This window comes from Desmodus rotundus, chromosome 3 (genome assembly GCF_022682495.2).
Source record: "Desmodus rotundus isolate HL8 chromosome 3, HLdesRot8A.1, whole genome shotgun sequence".
Lineage (NCBI taxonomy): Eukaryota > Metazoa > Chordata > Mammalia > Chiroptera > Phyllostomidae > Desmodus > Desmodus rotundus.
In genome coordinates, this window is record NC_071389.1 from 25,564,245 (window position 1) to 25,587,693 (window position 23,449).

The window sequence follows — 23,449 nt, forward strand, 5'->3', positions numbered from 1 at the left end:
ATCATCACCAAGCCCTTATTCTATGGAATGTTAAAGGGTCTTATGTATGAAAAAGATGATGATCAAAACTATGAACAGGTAGTTAGCCCTGAATGCTATAGGTCAGTGGATTGAGCGCTGGCATGCAAATCAAAGGATCGCCTGTTTGATTTCCAGTCGGGACACACAACTGAGTTGGAGACCGGGTCCCCAACAAGGGGCACATAAGAGGCAACTGCACATTGATGTTTCTCTCCCTTTCTTTCTCCCTTCCTTCCCCTCTCTAAAATAAATAAATAAAATCTTTAAAAAAACCCACTATGAACAGTTAAATGACAACAAACTCACAACTATCAACAACTGAACCTAAAATAAAACTGAAAACAAAAATAAACTAGCAAACAACTAGAACAGGGACAGAATCACAGAAATGGAGATCACATGGAGGGTTATCAGTGGGGAGGAGGAAGGGGGAGAATGGGGGGAAAGGTACAGGGAATAAGAAGCATAAATGGTAGGTATAAAATAGGGGAGATTAAGAATAGTACAGGACAAGAAGAAGCCAAAGAACTTATATTTACGACCCATGGGTATGAACTGATGAGGGGGAATGCAGGTGGGAGGGGGTTTGCAGGGCAAAGGAGAATAAGGGGGGGACACTTGTAATAGCATAATCAATAAAATATAGTTTTTTAAAAAGTCAAGATCAGCACTGAACTGGAGAAAAATGAGGTTGCTAACTGCTGAGACACATATTTCACAGAAGAGTGACGGAGAATACGGAATGAAGTATGGGATATTTCACTGTCCGAGAATAAGTGATACCAAAGCCCCCCAGACGGCAGCAGCCGGGAAAGACGAGTTACTGCTGCCGCAGCTCCCCAAGCTGTTCGATAACAGCAAGCAGCTTCCGGACGAAGTGGAAGTTGCGGCTGAGCCCGCCGGTTCCTGGGGAAATCTAAGAGGAGGTAGAAAGGACCACACGTCCTTAAGAAAGTGCTGAAACGTTCTCACAGCTCAACCTGCTCAGCCAAAATGAAGATATGAAGAGACTGTTTGCAACCACCTGAAGTACTCGACGGTGCCGGCATCTGACGGGGCTCACCATGGAACAAGGCAACCCTAGTGATACTAGGGAGAGATAGAAAGGTTTTTTTTGAAAGGTTTGCTTTAGACCTTTTCATGAAAATCTAAAAACACATGAAATAAGATTCCTTAATTTAGTAAGATTTAGGTTACATTTATAACTATGCCCTTGTTCTCAGAAACAAAGATGGATAACGTACTATTTTTATTTCCAGCAATTAAAAAAAATTGAAAGACAGCATGAAATGACTTTCTTTCTTCATACTTAGTCATGAAGACTGATTACAAAGGTTTTTTTTTCTAAACAGCCAAACATTTAAGGGTTTTGTGGTAGGCAAAATTATGCCCCCTCCCCCAAGATGTCCACATTCTGCTCCTTGGAGTCTGTGAACATGCTTATTATATGGCAAGAAGGAATTAAGTTTACAGATGGAATTAAGGATAGCCAGCTGATCTTAAAGTAAGAATATCATCCGGAATTACTTGGACGCGCCCAACATAATCATAAGGATGTTTTGCATGTGCAAAGGGAAGCCGGAGAGTGAGCTTCAGAGTGACATAGTGTGAGAAAGACACGCCTGGTCATCGCTGGCTTGAGGATGGAAGAGGCCAAGAGTCAAGGAGCGTGACCAGTCTGTAGAAGGTGGAAAAGGTAAAGAAACAGATTTTCCGCTGGAGCCCCCAGAAGGAACACACCTTGATTTTAAGTTGGTGACATCCATTTTGCACTTTTAATGTCTCAAACTGTAAGATAACACATTTGCATTGTACAAGCCACCAAATTTGTGGTGATTTGTTATAGCAGCAATAGGAATTCAAATAGTTTTCTTTTAAAGCACCCAACCTGTCATATAGGGTTTCTCCTCCTACTCAGTTGTTAATTGGTTTAACTTTCCAAGAGCCTCACTTTTTAAACTAGAACCAAAAACAGCAGTTGTCCATAATCACTTTCAGGTACTTCATGAAACCTTGCCTCTTATGCAAGATTCGCAATTTTACTTTGCAACCAATTTACACTCTATTTGCAGCATATTGTCCTAGACTAGAAGTCAACAAACTTTCCAAAAAAGGTTAGAGAGGAAGTATTTTAAGCTTTGCAGGCCACATACAATCTCTGCTGCATATTCTTTTTTCCCCACAGCCCTTTAAAAATACAAACACCACTTAGTACACAGGCCACACAAAAGCAGGCTGCAGGACGGCTCTGGCCCGTGAACTGCAGCTTCCTGACCTCTGTTGTAGACGTGGAACAGTCAGGGGAAGACTGGCCAACACAGACAGACGGCTGGTATTTATTCAAATGTTAAGTGGGGAGAATATCTAGGTAAGAATTAGTTTTATAGTTGGTTCATAGTTAATACTTTCAAATAATGACAGCTTTAGTAAAAAGCAGAGATTCTCAGCCATATCATGTTGTCAGTAGCTGCTGCAGTATTCTGTCCTCCCTCCAAAAAAGTTCATGCCTACAGTTTAATTCTTCTTGTAGTAAGTACTTAAATACTCAGTAGCACAAGCACAGGAAAAAAGACGTATTTTTCCTTTCTAACTACCTAGCCTATACGTACCTACTTAACAAAGAACACGTACTAACTGCTTGTTAGAGCTGGTGGTACACCATCGCCAGGTGCCCAGCCATGGAGACAGAAAGCAGGACCTGGCTTCCACACTCTGACTACAGGAGGCGAACTCTGAACCGGAACTTCCTATCTCTTGGTAACTGCCAACACCAAGCCATTGTACAGGGTTGAACAGTATCCCCCGAATTTCACATCTACCCAAACAGGGTCTTTACAGAAGTCATTAGTTAAGACGAGGTCATGCTGGATTAGGGTGGGCCCTAAATCCAATGAGTGGTGTCCTTAAAAGAAGAGAAGTCACAGAGAGACACGCGCAGGGAGGAAGGCCATGTGAAGACAGGGGCAGAGACTGGAGTGATGCAGTCACAAGCCAAGGACTGCCAGGAGCCACCAGAAGCCATGAAGGAAAGGATTCTTTCTAGAGTACTCAGAAGGAGCGAGACCTTCCCAACACCTTGACTTTGGATTTCCAGCCTCCAGAGCTGTGAGAATAAATTTCTTTTAAGTCACTAAGTTTGTGGTAATTGTTATGGTAGCCCCAGGAATCTCCTATCCCCACCCAGATGGAGAGCGGCTCCTTTTGTAACCAATGACAACAGTAACACTAGTCAAACAGTAAGCACTGAAAACTTACCTCTGCAAACTCCGATTCAGCGAAAGTACTCTCTACAATAGCAGAAATGGGTAGTTAATTATGTGGGCAATGGGAGGAAGCAGGGCATATCCCAATGCCATTTAAAAAGTAAAAATCTAATTTTTAGATTTTTCTTGGTTTAGTTAACAATGCTTCCAGAAATATTAAAATCATTGTTTAATATAGCTAAATAGTGACTAAAATTTTAAACTTTGTATTATCCGGTTCTACTATTACACAATTTAAACCTTGAGTTAGTTTCCAAGCATTTTGATAACCTTTGTTTACAAGACTTATAGAAAGTAGAATAAAAAAATGTTGATCTAGCCACCACCGAGCATTAACTACACACAGAGCACTGACCTCACTGCTGAGTTAGGTACGCACTAGAGACTGGAGCACAGACATTTTAGTTGGCGGAATAAGAGCAGTAAGAGTTACTCATTTACAGAATGCAGGGATAGAAGGGCCCCCAAAGGCCAGTCTTACCATTTTATTTAAGAACTGAAGAACTTGTGCCCTCACTGGTGTAGCTCAATTGGTTGGACGTCGTACTGCAAAGCATAAAAGGTCACTGGTTCGATTCCTGGTCAGGGTACATGCCTGGGTTGCAGATTCGGTTCCTGGTCAAGGTGTGTATAAGAGGCAGCCAATTGGTGTTTCTCTCCCTCTCTTTCTTCTTCCTTTCCTCTCTCTCTAAAAAACAAAAAATAAATATTTTTTTAAAATTGAAGAACATAAGGCTCAGAGTTTGTCACACACAAAGTTAGTAGCAGAGCTGGGTCTAAAACTCCTATCTTAAAAATAGAACCAAGCATTATACCAACTTAAGGAAAACTCACACAGGTAAGCGGAGGCCAACATGCCACTGTCAAGACTAAGTTTCCCTTTGACCTCTGCTTTTTAAAAGCAGAGCTGCCAAGAAGGGAGGTCTGGTCAGCAGATGTGGTGGGGGTTCAGTAACCCAGCAGGTGGTGTGAAACAATTACGAGACCTTTCAAGATTTTTCAGACTATCTTCTTACTGATTCTTACTACAGTTTATATATTACATGAACAGAAATCAAAGCCCCCAAATGGTTCCAACGTGGAGAAAGCCTTTCTTCAAACCCAACAAACTGTCCATCTCTGTCAATTTCAGCCCATAACCATACCACCATCTTGGCCTCATTATCCTCTAAACATTCCTTTTCCATCACCAGGAGTAGTGATGTTGACCTACACAGACGTCCTCCTTAACTTCATTACGTACCAAACATATACAGAATGCACACGACTTAATGTTTTTTTCCGAGTTCTTTCCCTGGCATTAGGAATCTAAACATGAGAGACAGTGAAAAGACTGATCTGTTCCATAATCCAGTGGAATCTAAGCATCTGTGATATCTCCGAAAAGCAGCGTAAAGAACTTTGTTGTCCACCTCCTCTGCCAGCCCACCAAGCTCTTTCTGCACTAACGTCCTCCACTCTTGAAGACAGCCACAGGGAGGAAAAGGAGGGGTCTCTACAGTCTTTTGGGTATACAAAATGACTTCTCCCCATCCTCTTCAGGCCTATATCTAGCCCCTGTGATGGCTACCTAAACGGGCTCACCATCTCCAGTCTCTCTCCCTTCCATACAGACACTAGAATAATGCCCAAAAAATACAAATCTGATCACAACACTGCCCTCCTTAATAACGCCCAAAAGATCACCAGCGCCCACGGGACGAGTCCAAATTCCTTAGCATGGCATATAAGACCTTCATAACCTGAGCCCTGTCCACCTCTCGGGCCTCTTTTGCCCCTTGCTTCCCCAGTGCCAACTATTTGACTCCAAATGCTAGACTTCTTTACACCTCTGGGCTTTTGCTCTCCATTCAGTCCAGCACCTTGGATGCCTAACTCCTGGCCTTTCAAACCTAGCTCTGGCCTGAGCACACCCGGGATGTTTGCCCTTATCTTTCCAGGTGGAGTGGTCACTCCCTGAAACCCCTAGCCCGACCCTATTCAAAAGGCGAACATACAACGGCATCACAGTGGTCACCAACCAGCGCGGTGAAGCTGTTTCCACAATTCCCCAGCTATTCTGGGAATGCCTTCATCTAAGGAGCTAGGGATGAGGTCCGAGTCCCAACATCTCACCACCTGTCTGGGTACAGCGCCGGAGGAAAATGGGCTTTGGGCAGCGCTAGGACCAGCAGAGCCATCAGGTCGCGAACACCAGTCACAGACCGCGGGATGACCAATTAACAGACTGGGGCCTAGTCGCTGCATGCCGCTGCCGCGTGAATACGTGCCTACGTGCCGCTGCCGCGTGCCTGCGTGCCGCCGTGGGCCAACCCCAATCACAATCCAACCAAGGCCTGGCCAGTGAAAATCCTGTGTCGCCCCATGCCGCCGCCTCTAGGTGGCAGCCATATTGCTGCCTGGCTCTTCCGCCGGAAGTGCGCTCCAGCGCTGCGCCACGCCGCGCCACGCCACGCCCCTTCATAGCTAGCGCAGATGTTGCACCAACCAGGTCCTGCCGCTGGTAGGTGTGGAGGCGTAGTCAGATAATAGAAAACACGTACGCACAGCCGCATTAACCACGGTCGTCAGAAAATGGAGGAATCAATTGTAGATCCGGCCAATCCGTAAGGAAAAGGGGAGTCGGCCAAAATGAAGAGCGTTCCAAATAAAGGGACTATGAGGGTAAGACCTTAAGGACAGCCTGGCAAGCTTGAGAGAGAAAAGGGTTCCTGGAGGGCAAATAGACTGTTTGACCTTGGCCAGGTTTTAGTCGTTTAGAGAACTAAAGGAACCACGAAACACGTAGGACTTGAGCAATTATTTGCTGCTGTCACTCACACCTATCTCCCAAGCCCTTTTCCCACTGCCAGGGAAACCCCCAGTTGCAGAATCTGGGCAACTGGACCTGCTGAGCGGCAGGCAAAACTGTCGTAGGAGATAAAAGACACTGACAACCCACAACCAGCACGTCCCGGAGGGAGGGGCCAGGATCTACAAATCTCTTCGTATGTCCCTCAGAAATGTGCCAACCTTGTATCAGATCCAAGGCCCGTTCCGATCAGACTCCTACCCCCTTAAGTTAAATGGGAGTCTCAATACAAAGTCCTCCCACAACAGAATGCCAATGGACAGTTCTGCACACCTAGATAATCCAGCCAGGAAGGGATAAAGTATACAGAACTTCATTTGACCCTATTTACATCCTAAAATTACTTCCAGTGAAAGATTTATGGAATAAAACTGTGTGGTCAGAGTAAAACATAAGACAGAGGCAGTTTTATGGAGAAGTCAGGCAGTTTTATGGAGATTTTTTTCTTTATTCAGAAACTTAAGACCTGGGTACATCAAATAAAACCAATTTCGGGGGGGGGGGGAACAAAACCCACAATAGAGAGAAAAAAAAAAGTCAACACTGTCTGAGCCATTGCAGGGAACCCAGAGAATATATTCTTTTAATTGAAAAATTCTAGGTGCCTCATAATTGACCTTTTGATACAAAATGACCTATTAAATTTGCAATTTGTGGTTCTTGATGTTGAAGTCCATAGGACAAGCTAGGAAGTCTTCAAACCTTAAGCTGAATTTCATGAGGGGTTATTTGGCTTTTGAATCCTGAAAAGAAAAGCACCAACATAAACAATCAAAAGAACCTGAGATTCACTGAAATCTCAGTCTCAGTGCTGACATTTTGGCCGGGACAGAATGCTGCTGGGGCTGTCCCACGCAGTGGAGGATGTTGAGCTGCATCCCTGGCCTCTGCCCACTAGATGCCAGCGACACATTCCCAGTTGTGAGAACCAAAAATGTCTCCTGACATTGGCAAATGTCCTCTGAAGGGGCATACCTAGTTGAGACCATTTACTTTGAGGATAGCTACAGTCTACGAAGACTCACCCCCTACCCTTCCAGGCCATCCCGTACTCAAGTTTCTACAGTTTTATGGTCCTCTTGCTTAAACTCCAGATGACAAGCCAAGGGGGCATCCACGACCATGTCAAGTCAACCCTAACCTCCACACCAGCTCTGGCCCATACCACCTGCACTTTTCCCTGGACTGTGCCTCTGTCTGTTCATTCGGTTGTCTCCTTTCTTCATCAGTCCTTGTCAGGGGTCCTAGTTGAGTTGCACTCACCCAAATCCCCTGAAGAGAGAGGGGCCATGGCCCCCCATGTCCAGAAGTCGACTGCAGCACACGCTGTAGCTGTAGTTGGGTGTGTGTGTCTCTCTCCCACTTTGACACAAAGGCTTGTGTCTACCGTGTTCCCAGAGTTAAACAGTGCCTATACACACAGCTGACCTCACCAGTGTCAAATCAAACCAGGGAGATGTTCATAGAAATGAGGCTGTGGCATCTGATTATGACACACCTGTATATTCATGATTCCAGACCAAATATGGGATTCTTGAGAAAGTCTGGTTATAACCATCAGGAAAGAATAAGCTATATAGAACTGCTAACCAGGTACTCTTTATTGAGAAAACTGTTGTTTGCTCCTTACAATTTATGGCCTGTACTCTTTTCTTCATATTAACGTCCAGATGACAGAAAAAAACCCAGAAGATGGCATGCCCAAGTTATCAGGTTAAATGGCAAAAAGCATGGCTCTATATATTGTCCCTAATCTTTTAGGAAGATATTATTCATGAGTGAAAACCACTGCAGAAAACAAAAACAGCCAAACGTACAGTTTTTCCTTGTCTAAGAGGTAGCAGCAGCAACAGCGCCCACCTTCTGGGCAGCTTCTTTCTTGGCATGATGAGCCTGTAGTACCGCCACAGCTTCATCCACCTGTGAGAAATCTCTAGGTTGTCAGTGACATCGAAGGAGAGCACCCAGCACTCTTCCCTGACGCCCAGGCCCAATGACGGCTTCTCCTGGTGCTGACTGCTTTCTCAAACACCCACACCACAGCAGCTCCTCCTCTGTGCCATGCCTGAGGGTCCAAGACCAGCCATCCTCCTCGCCAGCTGAGCCCACCCATTTACCTTGGAGCGGAGAGACTCGGGGGACTCCAGCATGTGCAGCAGCTCGGAGTTGTCGATCTCCAGCAGCATTCCTGTGATCTTGCCAGCCAGGTTCGAATGCATGGTTTGGATGAGCGGGAACAAACGTTCTCCTGCAGGAAGACACTCAAGTAAAAACCAGGGAAGAATGGACACTGGTGTCATGTCCAGGTCAGTACCAGGCTCTGGCCCCCTTTTCTGCAAGCACGTGAGTCACTCACCCAGCATCTGCTTCTGTTCCTGGGGCGGTGCTGCGGCCAGCATGGAGGCAGTCAGGGGCTCCTGCCCCTGCACGTGAACTGCAGGCTGGGATGCCTGGGAACCAGGAGAGGCAGCTGGTTAGCACCAAGGAAAGGACTCTTGATGGTGATCAAGAGCCTGACTGTTCAACATCTGAAAGTCTACTGTGTGAAAGAGGAGGCGGAGGTAGCTGCCCCTGCTGTCAAGGAACTAACTGCGGCCTTGAGGGGTGGAGAGAACGAGGTAAGGAACAGTGGTGTGGGCGGAGAAACACAGCCAGCTACAAGCAGAAGGAAAGGGAAATAAGAAAACAAACCTACAATGCTTGGCAATCATCTATCAAATTACTGTAATTTATTCAAGGTTAAGTTACCCAAAGTTACCCAAGAATTTGAAACCTTATTAATAAATAACGTACAGTGAGCATCTCTATATAGAACCTTTTCCTGAAAATTCCAGTTTTCCTTCAGGGTGAATTCCTAGCAGAGACTGGGTCAAAGGGTATGAATATCAAACCATTTGTAATTAACTACATCCCACATTACCTTTATTGTACCAAGTTTTTACTGTATCAAATGCTTGAGGACTGTCAACATGCAATGTCTGTGCCTGTCACAGCCCTGAAAGTAGGGCCTTAGAGGCAAAAAGTATTCCACATAACATCAAGTTCTGGGAAATATTCAACTTAGCACAGAGCAGAGGAAGCAGCTCACAGATCACAAGGCTGAGTGTGGCTCCTCCAAGCAAAGTGCTGCTGAGCTTTTCAACAAACCACATGCCATCGTGGCTTGCCTGGGGTTGGGGGGTGGGCGGGCACAGCTCCAGAAACAGCAAGTTCCAGCTCAGAAAATCTGAGATCTGGGCCCAACTGCCCACTCCAGTTTTCCTGTGACATGAAGTTCTCTCCTGCCTTAATGTACTGATTATCTTGCAGAGCAGGCTAAGGATCGACTAGACCAGGGAAGGTGAAAAAGAAATGCAAGCTCCAAGAGCTGGATGAGCGCATATGTATTACTTTGTATAAAGGAAAGCAGGAAGCACCAGCTGTCTCCTCTGGGGCATTTGAGTGAACTGTGTGTCATCAGGAAGAACACTTCTAAGCCCCTTCTCGCCCACTAGAGAGCCCTTCCAGGGCAGTATCACCACACAGGACACGTCATCCTCACACAGAGCAGGCAATTAATACCTGCCGAAGGAATCAAAGCAAGGCATCTTTTAAATCACGCAGAAACGGGGGAAATCCTTTTAGTGTTGTCTGGCAGCCCTCACCTGCAGAGGCGGTATGGCAGGATGAGGGCTGCGGACACTGGAGGCGTACTTGTAAGGTGCGACAGCCCGCGGAGCAGCAGCAGCCACGGCAGCACGAGGGGCTAAGTTCTGCACAGCTGTGGGAACACCTTAGGAAAAGAACAAGTAAAATTAAAGCCCATCAGTCTGGGCAAAGACCCGTCAAATCCCAGCTTTCCCCATTCTGTGTGCATCCAATACCACCTCCAGACTGGCAGCTGTCAGTCAGCCCTTGCTGGGCGGCACCAGCCCCACCAAAGTCCATAGCCAAGCGGTCCGGGCACTCAGACCCTACAACAGACCAGCAAACGCACATCAGTGTTGGCAGATGTCCAACTGGCCACGCCCCGTGGAAGGAGAAATTCCAAAGCATGTTCACACAACACATCACACATGGGGCCTCTAGTGCTACTCTTAAGGAACAGCCAACCGATAACATACAACTCTTTTCACCTCTCAGAATGCAGGACATACTCTGTAAAAAAAAAAGTTTCCTTAATTGTCCCAACTCCACCCAAAAGAATGGGCTGCCTCTAGTCATCCAGCTAACGATCTTCTATAATTAACCTTTTCATAGGTCACCAATGAGCAGAGACTCTTAAAAAAAAAGTATCCAACACTCCTAGAATGAACTGTCTCTCTGCCCCTTAGTACCTACCTAAGCACACAGCTAAGATTATAGAACCAGGACTTGAAAATGAGGCAACAAACTGACCAACCCTGGGCACAGCCTAGTCATCCTGACTCCCTCCTCCCCAGGCCACACTTCTCAAGGCCAGTTTGCTCACCGACTCTCTGAGCAGTAGTAGGGAGGCCACGAGAGGCCGGAGCATTACCAGTTGGAGCCAGATGGCGAAGAGTTGGACGAGGCCCAGCCTGGCGTATAGCACTTGGCATTCCCTGGAAGCCTGGCGGAAAGACAAGAATTGCACATCATAGATGAATGATGTGGACCAGAATAATGCTGTACCTCACATGGGGCAGGCAGGAGAGGCAGGGAATCCACAGTGATCAAATCCCTGTTCCCCACCACCTACCTTGAGGTCTCCCACCTTGCTGCCAGCGTGGATTAGGTCTCATCTGTGCTAACTGGTTGGGTGTGTAATATGGAGGCCTTCCCTGAGCCTGTAAGAAAGAGCATCCAAACCCTTTTATTTTAAGGACCCAAGTCCACACTAGAGAACTATCTCATCTCATCTCACTACCAGGCTTTGGCTAATTCAGGTGGAGGCACTCTCTACTCAAAAGCTTGGGGTAAGAAAGGTCAGTTTATGGGGATTCTTTTACTCTACCCCTGCCACTCTGGGTATGCCCATGGATAAGTCCCTCCTCCTTTTACCTGAAGGGCCCTTATACCCGTACATTCTGAACTCTGATATCCCAGACTCCCCTCTCCCAACCACTATAGAAGTCACTGTTAGTGGGCAGGCTCCTTAGCCACGAACATACAGCAGACCCACCTGAGGAACTGCAGGCACAAAGTAGCCACCAGCTGCAGGCTGGAACTGATTTAAGATGGCGTTGGCAGGGAGCGCTCTCATTCCAGCCACCCGCTGCATATACTGGTTGGTCAGGTGGGCCTTTCGCTCTTCCTTCCTTTGGGCCAGAGCGACATACAGGGGCTTGGAGCCCACGATGCGTCCGTTCATCTCAGTCACTGCTTTGGTTGCCTCTTCAGGAGATGAGAAGCAGACAAAACCAAACCCTTTGCTTCTCCCATCCTCCAGCATTACCTACAACAGGAGACCAGCCTAAGAAAAAGGTGTTCTGTGTTCTGGCACCAGCTGTTCACCACCAGAAAAATTGGGTTCTGCCGAAAGAGTCACCGTGTCTAGGAGAGGGGCTCTCTGCCCTGTCCCAGGATGTATCCTAGACCAAATGAGTCACAACTTCTAAGGGCAGAACACAGACATTTCCGTGGCTAAATTCTAAAGTTCCCAAACACTACGATACGACCAATGCTTAAACAAGGAACTGGAAGATGTTTCCTGATACCTAGCAGCATAGCTACCTCTGGGTACTCACACAAGAGACCTGGACAGCAGTGTCAGACAATTTAATCGTAAAACTTTTCTGCACAAGACCATGGTGAACGAAACTTTAATAAGCTCTTAGCACAGTCAGGATATGCTTTTGAAATACACATGTGAGAAAAGAGTTAAAACCAATGACTCTCACCATTAATTCAATGGAAGTAACCGCAGAACAATGACTAGCTGGGAGACAGTTGGATTCTAGTCCCAGCCCTGCAATTTCTAAGCTCTCCAACATCAACAAAACACTTACTTGCCCTCTCAGAGCCTGGGGTCCACGAGGCAAAGAGCTACAAAGCACAGTCTACTGGTTCAGGTGGTGTTTTCTATAGTTAGTCATTCACAAATGGCTCTTTCCTCACCTGAAAATATTACTCATTACTTTCCCTAGCCTATCTCTTCAGAATCATTGGTAACAATGAGTGCATGCCTGAGTCCCTTTGGTGTCTTAGCTCACTGCCGGGAAAGCCTCCTGAAGTAGAGGATGTGGAAGTAAAGATATGTATCAACCCAACAACCCCCTACCAGTGAGGTGGGCCAGTAAGGTAAGAACAAGACACCCTGATCATGAAAACGATGCCTATGTGGAGGGATTGAGCCGAAAAGGAAAAAGGACTCATGGACATGGACAACAGCGTGGTGATTGCTGGGAGGAGGAGGTATGGGGGACTAAATGGTAATGGAAAAAAATACAATGGATTAAATTTTTAAAAAAAGAAAGAGAAAATGATGCCTACGAAACATCAAGATGTGTTTCTTTTGCACCCTTCTTGCAAATGCCAACCGCGCTGCTGCGCAAGTAAGCAAGGAGAGACTGGCACCCCTTGCACTGATGGAGGCCAGTCAAGGGGGTGAGAGGAGGGAAGCAGCGAGCAACTGGACAACCCCCACAGGCTGGCCTCTGGCCGACAACTGCTATGATGATGACACCCCCAGTTTGTGGGTGACTTAAGCCAACGGCCAGGGCAGGGTCACCTGGAGTCTTTACTTGCCCAGATGGCCTCCTTTCTCATAACCTAAAGGACTTTGCGACATCTGCTGCATCTCTGCTGAATACGGCTGGTGTCTGCAACAGGTTATGACCGAAACTTTCAGATCCTGTCACACTCCCCAAGTGCCAAGGACACGCAGCACAGCCTCCTCATGTAACCAGCATTCTCTTGCTCAAGGACTCAAATTCCTTGGCTTTAAAATGGGGTTCATACTTAACTCACCCTTCTAACTCAGTTGATTTGACTATCAAAGCAAACCAAGCAAATGACACATATGGCAAAACATGGAAAAATGAACTTCCTGTTCTTTCTTCCTTTTACCAGGATGGAAGTTCCCGTCCCAGTTCTAAAATCCTCAAAATCCCTTTCGTTTAGGGAGTGTGGCAGAGTTGTAGAGACAGGCCCCAGGACAAATGGAAAACAACCCGTCTGGATTTCCTCTGCTCTTACTGTGGCACCATCTGTCCCCACACCAGCACGAAGCAGCAAAGAATGGGAAAGATTCAGGTGCTCTGGGGGCTGTCAGTGAGGGGCTGGGTCCAATTTGTCTCCACACCCCAGGCCTTAGGAGACAGCGCCGTAATGACCTAACAAATTGTCACTCTCCAGAGCACGCACTCAGAGGGCTAACTGAACACCAGGAACTGGCGAGATTAATGTGGCAGCTATCGTCAGAAATGAACACAACTTAGATCCCACTCTGTTGATGAAACAAATGCCGATAACCTGCTAGAAGATCACGACTTCTGCTTTCAATCCCAGAATCTCAGCATGAAATACCTTAGCACTGGTGATAGATCCAAAAGGAGAAAACTCCTTCCTTAACTTCTCATCATCAATGGTGTCATCCAGGTTCTTAATGTAGAGATTCACCCCCTACAGCAGAAGGGTCACTGTTAGTTGCTCTTTTATACCCCATATATTCTTTAAGACACTGGTTCTCAAAGTGTGGGTCCCAGACCAGCAGCACCAGCATCTCTGGGTACTTGTTTGAAATGCAAATTTCTCAGGCCAGATTCCAAACCTCATGAATCAGGAACTCTGGGGACCAGCAATCCGTGTTTTAACAGGCCCTGCGTGGGATTCTGATGCATCTCCAAGTTGAGAAACCGCTGCCCTGAGGTTCTGATAGGAGTATCAATGCAGTCGCATGCTTCTACCCTCTTCCCTCGCAGCTGCTGTGGCTGACCACTCTCCCCCGCAGGGCTCTTCTGGCCACCATTCCAAACAAATGGGCATCACTTAAATAAAAGGAACCCATAGGACTGAAAAAAGACTGAGGCTTCTAGAACAGTCTCTAAATGAATAAACTAATCTCTTTGGGCCCTGGTAGGCATATCCTCTTAAACCTGGTGATGGTGAACAGACCCCAAGTCCCCAACGAGAAAGCCTGCTAAGCATGTGGGTGCTTTGCCAACACATCACAGTAAATTCCCTGTTGGCAGGCTGTGCCAAGACCACCTCTCACCTGGTATCGACTAATTCTCTCTTGTTTCAGCTGTTCAAATTTCCGTTTTAACTCAGCCTGCCGTTCCACTTTCTTCTGTGCACGGCCTACAAAAATGACTTTCCCACTGATCTCTTTTCCATTCATCTCTTCCACGGCCTAAAGAGGAAATAAATACGCATCTTTAAAACAAGATGCAGAAGCAGGGGCCTTGCTCTGGAGGTCTCTAAGTCTCACCAAATATTCTGAGAAAGAAATCTTCCCTCTAGTGCTAAAAACTAACATCACGCAGTCTCTGAAGCCAGCTAAGCAAATCCAAACTTCCTCATCAATAAAACGGGGCTAATGTTTAGGTGAGCTACCGACCCAGACAACATAGGAAAAAAAATACCAGCTGTATAAATATACACATAGTAGACATGAGTGTACCTTGATTATCTGGCTGTCACTACATTTCTCAGGTTCGTTTGCGGGTATTAAGTGATACATTTAAGGGCCTAGCACAAGGCTTCCCCCACAAGTGGCTGTTCTCTTGTTATCAAATCAACAACTCTGGCCCTTATTTCCTTAACCTATGGATGGGAACAAACACCTGTCCTATTTTCAACCTACAAGGCTGAACAGCTAAGGTGAGAGGTCTGTGCCAAGTGCTTTGAGAACAGTTAACTGATACATTAACATGCAAAACCCCATAAGAAGGCAATTCCGTAATACAGTAACTGTGCATTGCTACTAGACACCCAGGTGTTTAGTCCAGCTCCACTGTGTTATCCAGGCCCTGCCCATACTCTGGGGCCACTTCCTACAAAAATTTTCCCAGTCCACGTGGTACTCTCACCTTATTGGCATCCTCGTGTTTTTCGTAACTCACAAAGCCAAAGCCTTTGGATTTCCCATTGGGATCTCTCATCACCTTGACACTTAGGGTCTTACCTATTACCAAAGAACAGAACTATTAGTAACACCACCTCCACCACAGCTTAAGCAGAGAGGCTTCTCCAAGAGCCCACTTGAAGCAACCTCCTGCCGAACCCAGATGCACTATTGAGAGAGAGGTACCGTGCCTGGCCTTCTCATCCTGACCAGGCTGCTGAGATGGCCTTGGAGCTTGGATGAGGCAGGGTAAAGCCAAGAGCCAAGGCCTGGAGGCTATTCTTATCTACCCTGCGACCTTTGTCATGCAAGGTATTTTACTTCTGGGTCTAGGTGTCCTCTTCTCTTAAGTAAAAAGAGGAATTCCAGGTATGGTGGACTGTGCAGGAGGACAGATGGGACAAAGGACCTGACTTACCAAACTGGCTGAACAGCTCTTTCAGACTCTCATCGTCCATCTCTTCCCCAAAGTTTTTGATATACACATTGGTGAACTCCTTGGCTTTGGCTCCAAGCTCGGCTTCTCGCTCTTTTCGAGACTTGAATCTGCCCACGAACCTAAGAAGAAACCATGAAAAGCAGTGATCACCCAGAGGAACAAAACATGATTTCCAGGGGCTCAAAGGAATGCAGGTTGAAGGCTGACAGAAGAGCTTAAAACACGAGTCCCAATCCAACCACCGAGAGAGCAAGCTCAGAGACGCCCCACTCCCCACAGGAAAGAGAAAGAGGCAGGACCGTCCTGCAGGAACCAGCCCCAGGGCTCCTGGCTCAGGCCAGGCTGCTCCTACCACATCACACTGCCTTCGTGAAGAAACCTGACGACCACGTTTTTTAAACGTTCATTTCTGTGCATCTATGTAAATGCATAGAAAAGGTCTGGAAGAATACAAACCAAACTGTTAACAGTGGTTAATCTGAGGAAAGAAATTGCTAGAGTGCACCACCTTTAATTTTTTCACTTTATTCACTGCGGTGTTGTTTACACCAATGGGAATGTATCCCTACATTGAATATCTTTAGATTTCTTTCTAGTGATACCTTTGGGAGACTCGACAACTGGGCACATACATGTTATTAATGTAGGCCATCTACTGGTCTGTTCAACAACACAAAGGACAGAAAGGGTTTTTCCTTGTAACAGCCAAGACTCAGTGTCCCTTCTCCCCTCCCTGCATGGCTCAGCTACGGTCCCCATCTGGCCACTGTGCAATGACCACTGCAAAGTAACAAGGGGGTGTTATGAACAGTGTCTTCTGCAATGGGATGAGATTTCTCACGGTAACCAAATTAAGTATTACTGTGGAGCCAGCCTTGTGTTAGAGAGCCAACAAGCCGTAAGTTAGGTAAGTGGAGGTCTGGGGACAATTTGGCATTAACCCCTACTGAGTGACCGCACGGACAGACCAAGGTCACGTGGCTAGTATACAGCTCCTTTAAGTCCAGGGCCCTCTCCACTCTGCCACTGGCCAAGACCCCTGCTCAGAGTGGGCTTAGAGCCACCTTCCAGCCAGCCCCAGTTGCCAATGCTCAAAAACCCAGAGACATATGCTTTTAAGGGAGAGGCGGCAGGCAGGCCATGGCTTGGGCAGGAAGCCCACCTTGGCGAGTCAAAAGGGCTGCCATGGCTCGGCAGGGAGACTCACCAGCCCTGGAGTGGAGAGGTAGGAGCAGGCCACACTTGGGCCGAGAGAGCCAGTAGCCGCCTTGTGTGTGCCCGTTAATACCGAGGTGGGGCCAGACTGGCTCATGCGATGGCTGTCGCTCCGGACTGGGACACTCACACTTTGCGGTCATTGAGGAGCATGCCGTTCATCTTCTCGATGGCCTTGTCTGCAGCCTCTTGGGTCTCGAAGTGAACAAAGGCATAACCCTTAGAGCCGTTCTCATCACACACCACCTGTCAAAGACAAGGCCGGCCCCTTTAGTGCCACCGGGCAGCCCCCGAGATTCAAGAACCATGCGGTCTCTCACTCAGGGCCTCCACTGGCTGAGGCCTCTACCCTACCCATGCTCAAGCAGCAGGGACTGCGGCAGGTAAGGTTTTTCTAACACTAAGCACAGTGCAAGGCACCCAGTAATGCTGCATGTACAAATGGTGGCCACTATTAGGCTGCTTCTATTCCAAACGTTTTCTTCATTAAAAACAGAGATACAGGCACAAAACCATGGTGCTACAGACAGACAAAGCATTCTCCAAGTCCACAACAGAGCTGCAGTCTCGTGTGCAGCCAGACACGTAGACCACCACCCGAGCTGTGTACAATTCTCCACATAAACAAGAGCACAGAAAAGGAAGAGGGGGAATTTATGCTTCTAAAATGACTACATGCAGCTTCCTGGAAACCAGAAGCACTGGGTCTCCACCCCCAAGAGAAACCTTTTCTAGCTTTCCAAAGTTAGGAGACAGGAAGGATATTTCACACAGAGGGAAGAACAAACAAAGACACAAAAGCACCGGCTAGTTATACTAGGTTGTGGTACAAGATTATCTACAGGGACCTACTTGGCTTAAGAGCCATTTCCAGAATTTTGAAAATTATCATACCCTGTCACTCAATTCCAAGGCAGTTCCCCATTTAATATTTATTTTGATTTCAGGACGTGGTAATTACTCTGCTGAAATCATTTGATCGGTGTTTACCTTGCAGGACAGAATGTTTCCAAAAGCGGAAAAAGTATCATAAAGTGCCTTGTTATCTATAGATTTGTCCAGGTTCTTGATGAAGACGTTGCCCACACCAGATTTCCTCAAAGAGGGATCCCTCTGAGACCACATGATGCGGATTGGCTTCCCCTTAATCACATCGAAGTTCATGGTATCCAAGGCCCGCTCAGCTGCAAGAGAGAAGCACATTTCAGTTAAGGATGTGAAACACCTGCCCTGGCTCCTGTGGCTCAGTGGCCTGAGTGCCAGTCCGTGAACTAAAATAAAAGGTTGCTGGTTCAATTCCCAGTGGGGGCATATGCCTGAGTTGCAGGCCAGGTCCCTGGTAGGAGGCGTGTGAGAGGCAGCCAATGGATATTTCTCTCTCTCTTTCTCCCTCCCTTCTCCTCTCTCCTAAAGTAAATAAAATCTTTAAAATAAAATTAAAAAGGATATAAAACACCTCACATAGGTGACTGCCACCATCATAGGAATAAGTCACTCTGGGACTTTTCAATGTAATCACTGATAAAAGGCAACGCTTGGGAGTGGTGGGGGAAAATGGAGACAACTGTACTTGAACAACAACAATAAAATAAATAAATAAAAAGCAACTCTTGAAATTAAAGGGCATCAGATTCCTCCAGCCTGCATTGCTACCGAGGGTAGAAAATGTTCTATCAAATTAATCCACTTCATGGCCGAAGCCTCAGCCCCTCTGGGTCTGCAACCTCGTTGCATAAGGAGGTCAGGAAAGATCATCTAAGAAGCCTTATGGCACCAGGATGAAATGATAATTTGGGGGGGGGGGGTACGTTCCAAGACCTCAGTGGACACCACAATTGTACCAACTGTATATATATAGTTCTTTTCCTTATACAGACATACCCATGATAAAATTTAATTTATAGGTTAGGCACAGTAAGAGATTAACAACAATAATAATAAAATGGAACAATTACCACAATGTACTATAATGAAAGTTGTAAGAACGTGGTCTGTCTCAAAATTGTACTGTACTGTACTCAACTTTTCACGTAAATGAAGTACTTCCAGGTTCTCCCTGGCTTCTCTGCATTGCCCACATCCCTACTCTTGTGCTTCGGGGCCACTGTGAAGGGAAGTAAGGGGAAGCAGGACACACGCTGCGATCCCACAGCTGGTCTGAACCAAGACGGCTACTCAGTGACTTGACCGACTGGCGGGCAGTGCGTAGAGCACAGATATGCTGGACAAAGGATGACTCGTCCCAGGCAGCGCGGTGGGAGACTGCATCACGCTAACCAGAATGGCATGCAATATAAAACTTACAAATGGCTGATTTCTGGAATTTTCTACTTAATATTTTTGGGGCTATGGTTGACCACAGGTTAACTAAAACCGCAAAAAGCAAATCAGCAAATAAAGGGGGACTACTGTACCTCCTATTTGACTAAGGTTGTATTTATTTTTATTTTTTTCATAACAATCACTAGCTGCCCAGATACCAGAAAATTCTGCTTCTGAAAGCTCTTGACATCCATTCCCCACGTAGAGCAACAAGCTGCCCTGCGTGCTGCTCACAACAGGAGCCCTTTTTCATTTTTTGACTGAGCTTTTAAAGTCATTTTTTAAAAAAGGTTTTTTATTTTTAGAGAGGGGGGAAGGACCATGTAGTCTACACTACAACTATGACACAAATGACAAAACCGAACTGTGAGCAAATGGTTGGGATTGAGAATGTGCTAGCCCTGAATTCAGCCCAGCTTATGTTTTTAGTTTCTGAGAACAGAAATTGATTCAGACAAAAACCCTCAATCATCAAAACGATAAAATACTAACGGTCACACATGGGAATGTTCTTTGTATTATGAGACAAGGAGGATAAAACTGCCACACCTCTCTGCCTAAGGAGACAGTGCAGGCAGGCCCTGCACCTGCTGGTGTCTACGCCGTCAAATGCCTTGCTGTCCACCCAAGTTCTCCCAACCAAATCCCTGTGTGCACCATGGAGACCATTTAAAGGGCCAGAAGCTAAAATACATCATCACCTGTAGTCAGGAGCAATTCCCTTCACTGGTAGGAACAAGGACCCAGAGCTGGTGGCCACCTACCCGGACTTATGAAATGAGAAATCACCCAGAATGCCCTCCCTGAAGGGATGGGGGGTGGGGCAGGTTTTCCTACCTCCAGGCACCACCTCTGCTTAAAAGGGGGACGAAGCCCTGGCTGGTGTGGCTCAGTGGATTGGGCCGGGCTGCGAACCAAAGGGTCACCAGTTCAATTCCCAGTCAGGGCACGTGCCTGGGTGCCTGAGTTGCGGGACAGGTCCCCAGTGCTGGGCACATGAGAGGCAACCACTTATATTTCTCTCCCTCCCTTTCTCCTTCTCTTCCCCTCTCTCTAAAAATAAATAAAATCTTTATAAAAATAGAAATTAAAAAAAAGAGGGGGGCAAAATTCCCTTATTGGCCCTCCACAAGCTTAGCTGCCCAGCCAGCCAAGGGAGTACCTATCTCCACCCACCTTTCCCACCTTCCTCAGGTGGGCCCCTCAGTGTGGGAGGGGAGGAGGCCAGGAAATGGGAAACAGGACAGATCTACGTAAGGAAAAGTCCAGGCATAGGACAGTTTGCTTGTGGTTGCCAGCTGAGACCGAAAGCCTGGGACCCCAACCTGTGTTTCATCAATTAGCAGCGAAGGAACTCATTTCAACACGGCTGCTCTTCTATTTCCAGACGGTGCTGCAGAAGGCAAGTCAGCTTAGTCTGACAAATCGGGCTGCACTTATTTATAGCAGGGAGAGGTCCTGCAGAGGTATGTGTTGGCAGACACACTGACCAGTGGTTTCTGCTCCTATCTCTAAGTGACAGGACTTTTGTTCAGAAGAGTCAAGAAGGCAGGCAACAGCCAACGTACCCACGACTCCCACCTAAAATGGTCACACTCGGCAAGCTTCTCTGTGCCTGTGGCCAAACACACGTCGGCTCAGAGCACAATGAACTGATGGGAGCAGCGCCTTGGGAATCTCAGTAAATCCAATGCTATGGTCGCAGCTGCATCCTGGGCAAGTGACATTCTATGTGCTAGCAAATAAAGTGGAGACAAAAATAGGGACCTGGCGATCCTTCGCCACAGAATGGCTTGTTTCTCCCAGTAATGATCTCTACAGTTGTTCCTTTTTAATCTGGAGTCACGTGCAGCCCCTGATTAGGTTTCTTCTGGCCTGCCTCCTGCCACCACGCCTGCAGCCTACCTCTCCACTCCCTGGCTCCAAGCTAAGGCCCAGTGTGGGCTCACACAGCACTGCACTGCCAGTCCCAGCACAGCCTCCCACCTCCTGCAGCCGCTTTTCCTTCGCAGGAGTCCCATTTTCTCCAGATAGGATGTAGTAAAAGGGCTCTGACAAGTGTAAAGCACTGTTCACAAGTGAGACAATAATCCCCACCAGCCAGCCCAGCAGAGTGGGCGCTTCCCCAGGCTACCTCTCACAGCCCAGGGCTTCCTCCAGAGTGAAGAACTCCTTCAGCCCAGTGGCAAACACCCAGACCAGGGAGCTGGCCTGGCACACGAAGCTCTGGTAGTGCTAACACCAGTGCCTGCTCAAGTTTAATGCACAGAATTATTCCCCTGCTTCCTACCTGCCCTGAAAGACCTTTATCAGCATTAAATCAAACAGACTCCCAGTCCAGGGTAAAGGTAGGGGAAGGGACACCAGCTTGGCAATCTAAAATTTTTTTCAGGAATTGTCTCAACTGTCCTTTGTGGCAGGCCCGTGAGGGGCACCAGCCTATGCCCACTCACCAGCAAAGGTCTCTCTAATAGACCAGCGCCACGGGAGCAGGACCACACACACCACAGAATGACCATGACTTCCCTCTCAAACCGTTGTTTTAGTCTCTCTGGGTTCCAACCGCACTGCCACCACTGATTAGCCCAAGGTCACCCAGTTAGCAAGTGGTGGAAACAAGACTGAAACTCTGGTCATCTGATGCCAGGATCCCGTGTTCCCAACCCCTGCATCCTGTTCCCCACTATGGCTTCTGTGGCAACGTGCTGTCGTGAAGCCTCCTCCATGCGGGCAGGGACCTGCCCGGTGGATGGCTCCTAGGGCCCCCTGGGATACCGAAAATTTGTGGACACCTACTCACCGTCAGCCGGCTGCTGGAAGTTGACGTAGGCATAACCCAGGGAGCGGCGGGTGATCATATCGCGGCAGACCCGGATGGACAGTACAGGCCCCGCAGGACTGAACTTTTCATACAGCATGGCCTCGGTGACGTCCGAGTGCAGGTCACCCACGTAGAGGGAGGCCATGGGGTAGCTGCTGGCGGCAGCGTTCATCTCCCCAGCCCCCACCACCCCAAGCCCCGCCAGGACTTCTTACAGGGACCACACAGGACAAAAGGGGGCTCTTCTCGGAGCCGGGGCCGCGCCGCGGCTCACAGGTGGCAGAGTGCAGCTGAGAAGCTGGAGCAGGCTCAGAAACAGAAGGGGGACAGAGGAGTTCGGGGGCGGCTCGCCGGAGACTGCAAGACCGCAGACAAAAGGCTCTCAAAAACAATATGGCCCACCCTGGGAGTTTGTAATTTCCAGCTGTTCTGGTCTGAAGCTCCAAATCTCAAAAACGAATCTGTTAAAATGGGGATTTCCCTCCAAATTATAAAAATTCTTGAAGAGACAACCAAATGGTGCCCACGCGGCCTCCGGGACACGCGTTTCTCTATAAATATAGGCCTTGGGCTCCTGGCGGTTTAAGATTACAGCAGCCAGGGAAGAGGGATACAAAATATCTGTCTGTACCGGCTCGGCGAGCCCCGGGGACCGAGCGCGCAGCCGCCTCCACGCCGGGCCGCGAAGGGCAGCGCGGACACGTGGTGCGCGGGGAGGCAGGGGGCGGGGGCGCGGGGCTGCCACGCGGCGCAGACGGGCGGCAGGAGCGGAGGCGCGTGGACGCGGGCGGCTCACCACCAGACCGACAGACCGGGGCCGACAGACGACCAGGTGCGGTGGCGGCGGCGGCGCTGTTAGCGGCGGCGGCGGCGAGCGCGGGCAGGCCGGAAGCGTGCAAAAGTGACTTCCCCGCGGGTTCTCCGAGGAGGATTCGCTTTTTCTTTCTCTCTTTCTTTTTCTTTTTTTTTTTCAGATTTTAAAGCGTTTTCGGGTTTTTTTTTATCTTTTTCTCTTTTTTTCTTCAGGCTGCAGGGCCCGAAAGCAGCACAAGCTGCGGCGACCCGGGGCGGAGAGAGGCGGCTGGAGGAGCCACCGCTCCATTTATACCCGCCCCGGGCGCTGCTGGTCGAAGGGCGCCTCGCGACCTGGGCGCAGTCTTGCCCGCCCACTCGGCCCGGGGGCCCGAGGCGGGGCGGCCACGCGAGAGCGACCTGGCGCGGCCGCGCGGCGCCACAGCGACCCCTGGCGTGCGGAGGACCGCTCTACGGCGGAAGGGGGTGCTGTGCAGACGTAAGAGCCTTTGGCCACTCCAATGGTCTTGCAAACAGCTGGCCTCCCAGGAATAAAACCCATAGACAATCTAACACACCCACACACATAATGTGTACAAACAATATATTGCCTAATTGTAACAAAAAAAGATGGCACGTAATAAATTATAATGATATAATAGGTGTTGCAACATGTAAATGTCTGGGCCCAAATACAGAAGGAAACATTCTGAAGTTT

General features: G+C 48.0%; 1 protein-coding gene, 1 non-coding gene and 1 pseudogene across 15 annotated transcripts in view; all 3 read right to left on the minus strand.

The window, feature by feature from the left end:
• The window catches only part of PABPC4 (poly(A) binding protein cytoplasmic 4), a 33,737-nt gene extending 10,646 nt beyond the window's left edge, over positions 1-23,091 (minus strand). The window contains exons 1-16 of one of the 14 annotated variants that reach the window (XR_011650962.1): positions 21,919-23,091; positions 17,787-17,980; positions 16,927-17,042; positions 15,561-15,700; positions 15,108-15,202; positions 14,291-14,428; positions 13,603-13,698; positions 11,258-11,530; positions 10,850-10,922; positions 10,634-10,705; positions 10,002-10,088; positions 9,780-9,907; positions 8,492-8,585; positions 8,253-8,383; positions 7,996-8,055; positions 3,766-3,972 (exon numbers count right to left, since the gene is read on the minus strand). Coding sequence is in view for 5 of the 14 variants with exons in the window: in XM_024554610.4 (XP_024410378.1) it covers positions 7,966-8,055; positions 8,253-8,383; positions 8,492-8,585; positions 9,780-9,907; positions 10,002-10,088; positions 10,586-10,705; positions 10,835-10,922; positions 11,258-11,530; positions 13,603-13,698; positions 14,291-14,428; positions 15,108-15,202; positions 15,561-15,700; positions 16,927-17,042; positions 17,787-17,980; positions 21,919-22,111 (1,983 nt within the window). In the remaining 9 variants the exon portion in view is untranslated. Of the gene's footprint in view, positions 1-3,765; positions 3,973-6,559; positions 6,879-7,952; positions 8,056-8,252; positions 8,384-8,491; positions 8,586-9,779; positions 9,908-10,001; positions 10,089-10,585; positions 10,706-10,834; positions 10,923-11,257; positions 11,531-13,602; positions 13,699-14,290; positions 14,429-15,107; positions 15,203-15,560; positions 15,701-16,926; positions 17,043-17,786; positions 17,981-21,918 lie in introns of those variants that run through there. The other 13 variants (XR_011650960.1, XR_011650961.1, XR_011650959.1 and 10 more) reach the window with 13 other exon arrangements.
• On the minus strand, positions 13,199-13,333 carry LOC112299721 (small nucleolar RNA SNORA55). Its single transcript, XR_002974309.1, has one exon. It is a non-coding gene; the product is annotated as a small nucleolar RNA SNORA55 (small nucleolar RNA).
• On the minus strand, positions 19,195-19,368 carry LOC112299666 (U11 spliceosomal RNA; annotated as a pseudogene).
• Positions 23,092-23,449: the final 358 nt, after the last annotated feature.